Consider the following 11,048-nt stretch of genomic DNA (forward strand, 5'->3'; position numbering starts at 1 on the left):
GTCCGAGCCACCTGCGTGTGGCCGACATGCACCCTCTGACCCCATCTCAGGACCTACTGAGTCTCAGGCCTCATGATGGTCACTTCTGGGCAGCATGATCACCTCACATCCCTCGTCAGAAGCTGTCTCTGCCGGGACCGCATAGCATCCCAGGAGCTGCTTTTTCAAACAGAGTATAATTATCTGCTGCAGATGGCCCCGCCTGACCCCAGAACTCTCGTATCTATGTTGCGATTTTCCTCTTGGGATTTGCCATAAACTCCATCCAGCATCTTTTTCCACCCCAGACACTTCAAGGATATGCCAAGTCACACATTCTCCAGGTTGGATTCACAGGCCGTCCCTGGTGGGTAATGTACCAGTCCTGAGGTGCGCATAGGGCTGCAGGCTCCACGGCCCATACCTTCTGCAGGGCCCTTTCCTGCCTGGGGCCCCTCCGTGCCAGCAGCCTCCTGTGTCATTTGATAAACGTATTGGAGCAGTCGATATTCCTAGGCGTGGAACATGCTGCCTCCAGAACCCTGAGGCCTCCACAGCACAATGCTTCCTTGTCAGTGGTGGGAAGGGCGAGATACAATAATTGGTCCTTTAAAAAGGATGTCCTGTCATGCCCCACTGCAAGGGTCCCCTCAAATATCACGGATGTGGCAGGTCCCTGAATCTCTACAGGGTGAGTTGCTCACCTTCTGCAGTGTGTGTGCCTCACCAATGCCGTGCCACTTCTTGCATGTCTGGTCCTATTAATGTATTGTTGTGATAGCTAATATCAGGCCCTTGTCCCTGAACCACCAGTTAGCTGATGCAGGCTGCCTCTGGGAAGGGCACAGAGCCTTGACCGAGGCAACTGCCTTCTGGGAAGGGCACAGACTAGAACGGGACTCGGCTGTGAGCCATTTCAGCCTCCGATATTCCTGGAGGCTGGGGGAACAAGTGCCTCCACCACAAAAGGGATCTGGGCAACATAGCACTGCATCTACCCTCAATGGAAAGTGGGGCACAGGACCATAGGCAAGTGTTTCAGAGCGACTAGAACCCCCTACAGAGAGTGCCAGGCCAGGCATGGTGGCTCACACCTATAATCCCAGCACTTTGGGAAGCCAAGGCCGGCAGATCACTTGAGGTCTGAAGTTTGAGACCAGCCTGGCCAACATGGTGAAACCCTGTCTCTACTAAAAATACAAAAATTAGCCGTGCCTGTAATCCCAGCTACTCAGGAGGCTGAGGCACAAGAATCGCTTGAACCTGGGAGGCTGAGGTTGCAGTGAGCCACCTCCACCTTGGCGACAGAGCGAGACTCGATCTCAAAAAAAAAAAAAAAAGTACCAAGGAGACGGCAGCACCAGAATGAACTAAGAATCCTCTATGAGCTTTTGAGAAGCCACAGCTGTAGCAGGAAGAAAAAAGAATGAGGGTGGGCCCTTTGCTTGGGTAAAAGGTATTGTGTTAACTGAGAACCAAGAGGAAACAAAATTATTCACCTGCTATTTTTGTTTTTGGCTTCACCATCAAAGAAACTGGTCAGACAGGAAAGAACAGACGGAATGAACATTAGAGGGGCCTGCTGGCATGAGCTCTCACCTCTGAGGCTAGAAGACTTTGCAGACTTGACCGTGGAGCCAGCCCCTGTAAGATCTGAGAAATCAGAGAAGGGATGGAGGGTGCTGGAGAAGGGCCAGGCAACTACAGAGCAGTTCGGGCTCCTCACATCACGACTTGCTCCAGCTTGACTCATAATGTATAGAATCCATTAACCAGGACCCAGAGGATCATTTAGAGTTTAGGGAGATTTGCTAGGAATGGAGACTTTGAGTTAAAAAAAAGCACTAGGGAGGTTCGTCCTACGCTCATCTATTGAGCCAGCCACCAGTTTGTTTGTGTGTGTGTGTGTGTGTGTGTGTGTGTGTGTGTGTGTGTCCAACCAGGAGTCTCAGCTGATACTGCTTCCTTGAGATTTAATACACCTTCCTTTGATCTCTCCTGTCCCCATTATCCCGGGAAAATCCAAAGTAGCTTCCAGTCCATTCTCATTAGTCCACTGGATCCGAAGTTTTAGAGAGGTTCCCCTTCCCTCCAGCCTCCTTCTTGGCCCAACAGAGGAGCACCCCACCACCCTCCATCAGCTGCTCAAAACCCACAAGGGAAAATCCCGACAGGTCCACACCAGGAGGTAGTGGAGCCACCCTCAGGTTCCATTAAGTCATATCAGAAGGCTGTGTAGAAATGACACTAAGAGGGGTTCCGTCTGGAGGGAAAGGGTTCAAGATGCAAAGCTTTACAGAAGATTCTCCATCTAATTATGAAGATTAAGAGCATTGGTGGACCTAGGAAGATGAAGAATGGAGAGTGGGAAACCAGAAGAGATTTCAGGAAACATATAAGGGCATCTTCATCATTCAAAGCACCGGAGAGACAAAGATTATCAGACTGTGGTCCCTGCCCTTAAGGAGCCCTGGCTACAGGTGACACAAACTGAGAAGAGTTGGTGTCTATTAAAAGTGAGAAGGCAGCTCTGTCTGATAGAGCATATTGCAAGCCATGTGTGTTTTAGATTTGCTAGTAGCCACATTTTTAAAAAGTACAAAGATTGGGCCGGATGCGGTGGCTCAGGCCTGTAATCCCAGCACTTTGGGAGGCCGAGGTGGGCAGATCACGAGGTCAGGAGATCGAGACCATCCTAGCTAATACTGTGAAACCCCATCTCTACTAAAAATACAAAAAATTAGCCGGGCAAGGTGGTGGGCGCCTGTAGTCCCAGCTACTCAGGAGGCTGAGGCAGGGGAGTGGCATGAACCCGGGAAGTGGAGCTTCCAGTGAGCCGAGATCGCACCACTACACTCCAGCCTGGGCGACAGAGCGAGACTCCGTCTCAAAAAAAAAAGTCCAAAGATTGGCTGGGCACGGGCATGGTGGCTCACACCTGTAATCCTGGCACTTTGGGAGGCTGAGACAGCTGGATCACCTGAGATCAGGAGTTCAAGACCAGCCTGGCCAACATGGTGAAACCCCATCTCTACTGAAAATACAAAAATTAGCCAGGCATGGTGGCGGGCACCTGTAGTCCCAGCTACTCAGGAGGCTGAGGCAGGAGAATCTCTGGAACCTGGGAGGCAAAGGTTGCAGTGAGCCAAAACTGTGCCACTGCACTCCAGCCCGGGTGACAGAGCGAGACTCCGTCTCAAAAAAAAAAAAAAATCTTCGTTTGTATAGCAGTGAGTATCCCCACCTGTAAAAATAAAATAAAAATAAATAATGAATCAAAAGATGCCAGAGGCCGTGGCTTATGCCTGTAATCCCAGCACTTTGGGAAGCCAAGGCAGGTGAATCACCTGAGGTCAGGAGTTCGAGACCAGCCTGGCCAACATGGTGAAATCTCATCTCTACTAAAAATACAAAAATTAGCTGGGCGTGGTAGCACATGCCTGTAATCTCAGCTACTTGGGAGGCTGAGGCAGGAGAATTGCTTGAACCTGAGAGGCAGAGGTTGCAGTGAGCTGAGATCGTGCCACTGCACTCCAGCCTGGGTGACAGAGCAAGATTCTGTCTCAAAAAAATAAAATAAACATTAAAAATAAATAAATAAAATAAAATAGATTTTCCAGCCAGGAGTTCTGTGAAAAAATCTTTGTAAACCCAGAAAAAGAAATGGAGAAAATTGATCATTAACTGTCCCTTTCCCTCCACAGTTTTTGGGCCATCCTCACCATAACACACTTCTGTTTTTCTCCTTTCCATTGTCGGATGAGAATGATGTTTTCGACAAGCTAAGTGTCATTGCAGAAGACTCTGAGAGCGGCAAGCAGAATCCTGGTGACAGCTGCAGCCTCGGGACCCCGCCTGGGCAGGGACCCCAGAGCTAGGCTCTGAGAAGGAAACACACTCGGCTGGGCACAGTGACGTACTCCATCTCACATCTGCCTCAGTGAGGGATCAGGGCGGCAAACGAGGGCCAAGACCATCTGAGCCAGCCCCACATCTAGAACTCCCAGACCCTGGACTTATCTTAGCCACCAAAGAGCTGCATTTTAAAGGCTCTCTTGGCAAAAATACTCCATTTGGGAACTCACTGCCTTATACAGGCTTTCATGATGTTTTCAACATTTGGCCACCGAGAGTGTAATTTTCAGCCTCTTATATCACTAAAATAGGATCATGTTTTAATTGTGAGAAACAGGGCCGAGCACAGTGGCTCATGCCTGTAATACCAGCACCTTGGGAGGTCAAGGCAGGCGGATCACCTGAGGTCAGGAGTTCAAGACCAGCCTGGCCAACGTGGTGAAACCCCGTCTCTACTAAAAATACAAAAATTAGCTGGGCATGATGGCGCGTGCCTATAATCCCAGCTACTCGAGTGCCTGAGGCAGGAGAATTGCATGAACCCGGGAGGAGGAGGAGGTTGCAGTGAGCCAAGATAGCGGCACTGCACTCCAGCCTGGGTGACAAAGTGAGACTCCATCTCGCTTTGTGAGACGGAAAAATTGTGAGAAACAGAAATATTTAAAATGAGGAAGAAGAATGGAGATGTTACATCTGGTAGATGTAATATTCTACCAGGTTATGGATGGACTGATCTGAAAATCGACCTCAACTCAAGGGTGGTCAGCTCAGTGCTATACAGAACATGGACTTTTGGATTCTTTGGGGTACTTTGAATTTATTTTTCTACCTATATATGTTTTATATGCTGCTGGGGCTCCATTAAAGTTTTACTCTGTGTTGCACTGTATGTGTTCGTGATACTACCTGTGTGTAATTGTTAGATATTGAAAAAGGCTCTAGTTTGCCATCTTGATGTCCCCTCATTCCACAGGTACTTCCTAGACCCTGCCTGCTGTTGACCAGGCACTGCGTTAGGTACTAGGCCTGAGTCTTCTGGGAGCTCTCAGTCTAAAGCTTCAAAAACTAGAATTGCAGTCAAGGGCCAGATCCGTTATTAAAAAAAACAAAAACCTAGAAATAAAAAGTATAGTTGTGGAAGTTTAAAAAGCCAGGGGACAGGCTTAACAGCAGATTAGACACAGAACTGAGCAAAAAACGGAGTCTCCAGGTACAATGGCTCACTTCTGTAATCCCAGCACTTTGGGAGGCTGAAGTGGATCACTTGGGCCCAGGAGTTGAGACCATTCCAGGCAACATGGTGAGACCCCTTCTCTACAAAAAGTTTTAAAATTAGGCATTGTGGCTTGTGTCTATAGTTCCAGCTCCTCAGGAGCCTGAGGTGGGAGGATAGCTTGAGCCCAGGAGGTAAAGACTGCAGTGAGCTATGTTCATGCCATTACCACCCGGCCTTGCCTGGGTGATGGAATGAGACCCTGTAGAAAGAAAGAAGGAAGGAAGGAAGGAAGGAAGGAAGGAAGGAAGGAAGGAAGGAAGGAAGGAAGGAGAGAGAGAGAAGAAGAAAAAGAAGAAAAGAAAAAGAGAGAGACAAAGAAAGAAAAGAGAGGAAAGAGAAGAAAGAAAAGAAAGAGAAAAGGAAGGGTATTAGGGTCCTCCAGAGAAACAGAACCAATAGAATGAACATAGAGATTTATTTTAAGGAACTGTGGAGGCTGGCAAGTTCAAAAACTGCAGGGCAGACCAACAGGCTAGAGACCCAGGGAAAAGTGGATGTTTCAGCTTGAGCAAAAGCAGTCTGGAGGCAGAATTAACTCTTCCTCAAGGGACCTCAGGCTTCTTTTCTCTTAAGGCCTTCCTTCAAGTGATAGAAGTGAAACTCACCCACATTATGGAGGGTAATCTGCTTTACTCAAAAATCTATGGATTTAAATGTTAATCTCATCTTTAAAAATACCTTCACACCAACATCAAGACTATCGTTTTACCCAATCAGTCTAGCTAGGTTGACACATAAAATTAACCGTCACAGGGAGGGTAGATCTGTGATTGCTTTTTTGAAACTTTTTTCAATGTTTGCTGCATGTATATAGAAATAAAATTTGGCTGGGTGTGGTGGCTTACGCCTGTAATCCCAGCACTTTCGGAGGCTGAGGCAAGTGGATCACCTGAGGTCAGGAGTTCGAGACCAGCCTGGACAACGTGGTGAAACCCCGTCTCTACTAAAAATACAAAAATTAGCCAGGCATGGTGGTGCACACCTGTAATCCCAGCTACTTGGGAGGCTGAGGCAGGAGAATCACTTGAACCCAGGAGGTGGAGGCTGCAGTGAGCCAAGATCATGCCACTGCACTCCAGCCTGGGTGACAGAGCGAGACTCCATCTCAAAATAAATAAATAAATAATAAAATAAAATAAAAATTATTTTTGAAATTGAATTTCAAGACCTTGTTACACTTTTTTAAAGAAAAAAGAAGTTATTATCCAGGGCACAGTACAGAGAAACAAAAGAATGGAAAATATGAGTGGTTAGGATACAAGACATATGAAGGGTAGAGTGAGATGACCTACCACATGTCGGTTACTAATCAGAGTCCCAGAAGGAGAGGTGAGAGAGAATACAGCAAAAGCACCATGCGAGTATTTGAAAAGACAATGGCTGATAAAAGACACCAGTCTACCAATTTAGGAATCTCAACAATTCTCAAGCTGGGCAAATAAGAAGAAATCATATCAGGGTGAAAATGCAGAACACCAAAACCGGAAAAAGCAGGTTACCTTCAAGGGGGAAAAACAACCAAACGTGCAGATGATTTATCAGCCCTAACAGAAGGCAAACAGTGGTAGGATACCTTTCATGTGCATTACAAACTTTGTCAACTTAGAAGTGTATATTTTGCAAAAAATGTCTGTCAGGAAAAGGGATAAAGTAAAGACTCAAACAAAACTGTGAGAATTTGACATCAAAACATGTTTATTAGATAAAGATCTAAAGGATTATTTCAGACAGAAGGAAATTGATCCCAGATGGATGCTGCGATATTATGAAGAAATATAGGAAAGAAACTGATAAATATTCTGGTTAATCTAAGCAAACATTGACTCTATAAAACAATAATTTTTTTCTCTTTTTTTCCCAAAAGGTATCATGTCAGATTATAGTTAATAACACACCACATGTTGTACAATAGGTCTCTAGTTTAAATTATTGGTTTTTTTAGTTGTCGTTTTGGAGGGCTTTGCTGACACAGTACCTTTGGGGAAAGTACCACTGAGTCAGAGGGTATAACAATGTCTTTTCAAAGTTCTCCACTCCTTACCCTCTCCCTTGCATAAAGAAGCAGTGGCAGAGGCACCTGAAGAAGACCTTGGATAGAGAGACCCGGGAATGAAGGAGCCATGGCTGGGAATGCAGGTGTGTGTAAGAACTTGGCAGGTCAGGGGCCTGAGACCTTGACCTCAGCTCCCTCCAGGGACTACAGTGTCCTGGCTGTGCCAAGTCAGGTGTAGGTAGGGAGTGTCCCCATTAGACCTACCAGGCCTTGCAGTTGCCCACAGCCGAGCCTGGAAAATAACATGCAGGATTTTAACCAGGAGCTGGACTTCTCAGCTTCCTGTCTACAGACCCCACCCAGTCAAACACAATCATAGTGAAATATCAGCCACCTGAAATAACCCACCCTTGACTTGCTTGCCCCACTCCAGGTACTGTCACATTTCTCTGGCAAATCACTAAGAGAGTAGATTTTAAGTGTTTTTTAACACAAAAGATGTTAAGTATATGAGGTAATGCATATGTTAATTAGCTCAATTTACCCATTCCACAATGTATATATATTTCGAAGCATCATGTTGTACATGATAAATAAATACAATTTTTATCTGTCAATGATAGATAATTTTTTTAAATTTAAACAACAATGAGTTTTAAAAACAGCTAAAACACAGGTGGGGGAAAATTAAAGTACTTTAAAGTTCTTGTGTTTGAGAGAAGGATAAATGCACTGATTAATCTGAGACATAGGTAAGTTTAAGTATGTTAAAATTTCTAGTGTAACATCATTAATAAAGAAGTTTTTCTCAATGGGGAAGGGGGTGAGTTTTGTCCCCCAGCAGACATTCAGCAATGTCTGAAAACATATCTGGCTGCCACAGCTGGAGATGTGCTACTGGCATCTAGTGAATAGAGGTCAGGGAAGCTGCTAAGCATCCTACAATGCACAGGGCAGCCCACACAGTAAAGAATAATCCAGTCCAAAATGTTAATAGCATAGACACTGAAAACCCCTGTGCGAGAGGAAAAAGTGAAATAAAATTACCCAGTCAGCTCCTGGTGCAGTGACTCATGCCTGTATCCCAGCACTTTGGGAGGCTGAGGCGGGCAGATCACTTCAGGTCCGGAGTTTGAGACCAGCTTGGCCAACATGGTGAAACTCCATGTTTACTAAAAATACAAAAATTAGCCCAGTGTGGTGGCAGGCACCTGTAATCACAGCTACTCTGGAGGCTGAGGCAGGAGAATCACTTGAACAGGGAGATGGAGGCTTCAGTGAGCCGAGGTGACGCTACTGCACCCTAGCCTGGGCACCAGAGCGAGACTCCATCTCAAAAAAAAAAAAAAAGGCTGGGCACAGTGGCTCACGCCTGTAATCCCAGCACTTTGAGAGGCCAAGGTAGGTGAATCACGAGATCAGGAGATCAAGACCATCCTGGCTAACATGGTGAAACCCCATTTTTACTACAAATACAAAAAATTAGCCAGACGTGGTGGCAAGCGCCTATAGTCCCAGCTACTTGGGAAGCTGAGGCGGGAGAATCGCTCGAGCCTGGGAGTCAGAGGTTGCAGTGAGCTGAGATCGTGCCTCTGCATTCCAGCCTGGGTGACAGAGCAAGACTCTGTCTCGAAAGAAAAAAAAAAAAAATTACCCAGTAAAAGGATTACTTAGACAAGGAAGGAGAGAAAAGAACCTAAAAAAAAAAAAGGAACAAATACAAAACATAAAGCAACATAATAGAAATGAATCCAAAAGTAAATGGACTAACTGATCCAGCAAAAGATAAGTTATCAGACTATATTTTTAAAAAATAATAAAGCTTTAGGTTTTTTAAACATTCACAAAAAAAATAATACAAAATAAACTCTAAGGCACAAAGCATTACTAAAGAAGGACTGCTATATAATCATAATAAGTTTCAGCAGGGTGCAGTGGCTCACACCTGTAATCTCAGCAGTTTGGGAGGCCAAGGCAGGCAAATCATGAGGTCAGGAGTTCAAGACCAGCCTGACCAATATGGTGAAACCCTGTCTCTACTAAAAATACAAAAATTAGCTGGGCATAGTGGCACATGCCTGTAATCCTAGCTACTCAGGAAGCTGAGGCAGGAGAATCGCTTGAACCCAGGAGGTGGAGGCTGCCATGAGCCAAGATCGCACCATTGCACTCCAGCCTGAGTGACAGAGCAAGACTCCATCTCAAAAAAAAAAAAGTTTCAGTTCACCAGGAAGGTGAAGCAGTTGTAAATGTATATGCACTTAACAACATAGCTTCAAAATAGATCAAAATGGACAAAATTATAAGAAGAATTAGACAAATTCACCATTATATTAATATAGTAACGATAGCTGGCATTTGTGTAGCATTGACAATAAGCCAGACACTATACTAAGCAGTTTCCAGTTCTGTTGTCTATTGAATCTAAGATGCCATCAATTGTAAGATTCACCGTTAGTATTTGAACCACTGTGGAAAAAAGGAAAATGTCACTTAAGCTATGCCTCAGTATCAACTGTAAGACACATCTAAATGTCAGAGCTGTTAAAGTGCACTTGTGTGTGTGGAGAGAGAGAGAGACAGAGACAGAAAGCAAATATGGTGAAGCATTAATAGTGATTCTAGATGAAGGGTATCTGGGCATTAAATTTTTCTAAAGGTTTAAAGTTTTCACAACAAAAGTTGGGGAAAATTGTAATGAATATACAAATGCTTACAAACAGTCATCATTCGAACATGTATTCAGTCCCCATATGTGTTCAAAACACACAGCATTTTCTCAAAATGAGCACTGATAATGGGTCTTTGTCTCAGAAAAAGAAATCTGTTTGGGAATCTCACTTTCATTTTGCTACTTAACCTTAGAAGTGGTCTTGTTTCGGTATCTTTCTGTCGGATAGGGAACATTTCCACCCCAGTCTGAAAGGGAGGGTGTTACGGGGTGACATCTATAGGAGGGGACACTGCCTGTGCTGAGCAGTGGCTCCCAAATAGCCAGGAACTGCTGAGCACTGTGTTTGGGTGTGCAGCGTCCAGACCAGCTGATACATGAGATGGGCTGAGCCTGTGTCCCTCACCAGCCTTTGCGGGGCCTACTTGGAGAGATGCAGAGAACAGTAAGGCTGATGGCATTCACACAGCACCACAAGGATGCTGGTGAGGACACTGGGGAATCAGCACCCACTTGGTTCCTTTTTATTTGCATTCCTGAAATAGGCACTCAGAGGCCTTTTCTCACCAGGAGAGTTTCTCTTTCCATATCACAGAACTATGTGAGGTCTAGGGAATTAAGACAACAGTTGTCTTCTTAAATGTACTTGATTTTTTTTTCTTTTTAGGTAAGTCATAATATGGACAAAGGTATCATGTATGAAGTGCTTACTATGTGCCAGACTTTGTGATAAATACATATAATCTTTCATTTAGTCTTTGTGGTTTGAACCTTCCACAGGAACCTCTGAAACCACATAACAAAAGCCTGAGGCAACCATGGCGGCTGTGCTAAGAGCTCATCCCACATGTGTGGCCTATGCCCTGCTGGTACTCAGGGTGGATTTCGAGTCTCTGGGCTGGAGCCCCACTGAGTTGGGAGGATGTGGGTAACACATTTAATCTGCCAAAGCTGCAAATTGTGCAGCCAGTGATATAGGAGTTGAAAAAGAAATTATTTAGGCAGGTAGTAAGGATAAAAGAGTTCTTGGTGGAATTTTCTTTCAGTAAAAAAGCAGCCCCCAAAACATTTCTAACAAAAAGCAGCCTGAAAAATCAAGCTGCAAGCATAGATAAGCAAGCTGGAAGCTTGCACAGGTGAATGCGGCAGCTGTGCCAATAGAAAAGGGATACCTGGAAGCCAGGTACATCCAATATGGAGGTTCCTCCTCCCTTCTCTTTGTCATCATGTGTGCGGGTGTCATGGTGCTGGCCAGGTAGAGTCCCCATCTGCAG

General features: G+C 45.2%; 1 protein-coding gene across 2 annotated transcripts in view; it reads left to right on the plus strand.

Annotated features, from left to right (window-relative positions):
• The window catches only part of IL10RB (interleukin 10 receptor subunit beta), a 31,049-nt gene extending 26,329 nt beyond the window's left edge, over nt 1-4,720 (plus strand). Inside the window, exon 7 of one of the 2 annotated variants that reach the window (XM_003263868.4) lies at nt 3,684-4,717. In XM_003263868.4, the coding sequence (XP_003263916.1) occupies nt 3,684-3,857 (174 nt within the window). In that variant the 3' untranslated portion in view covers nt 3,858-4,717. Of the gene's footprint in view, nt 1-3,683 lie in introns of both variants that reach the window. The other variant, XM_012501891.2, reaches the window with a different exon arrangement.
• The last annotated feature ends 6,328 nt before the right edge of the window (nt 4,721-11,048 follow it).

This window comes from Nomascus leucogenys, chromosome 25, assembly GCF_006542625.1.
Source record: "Nomascus leucogenys isolate Asia chromosome 25, Asia_NLE_v1, whole genome shotgun sequence".
NCBI classification, from domain to species: domain Eukaryota; kingdom Metazoa; phylum Chordata; class Mammalia; order Primates; family Hylobatidae; genus Nomascus; species Nomascus leucogenys.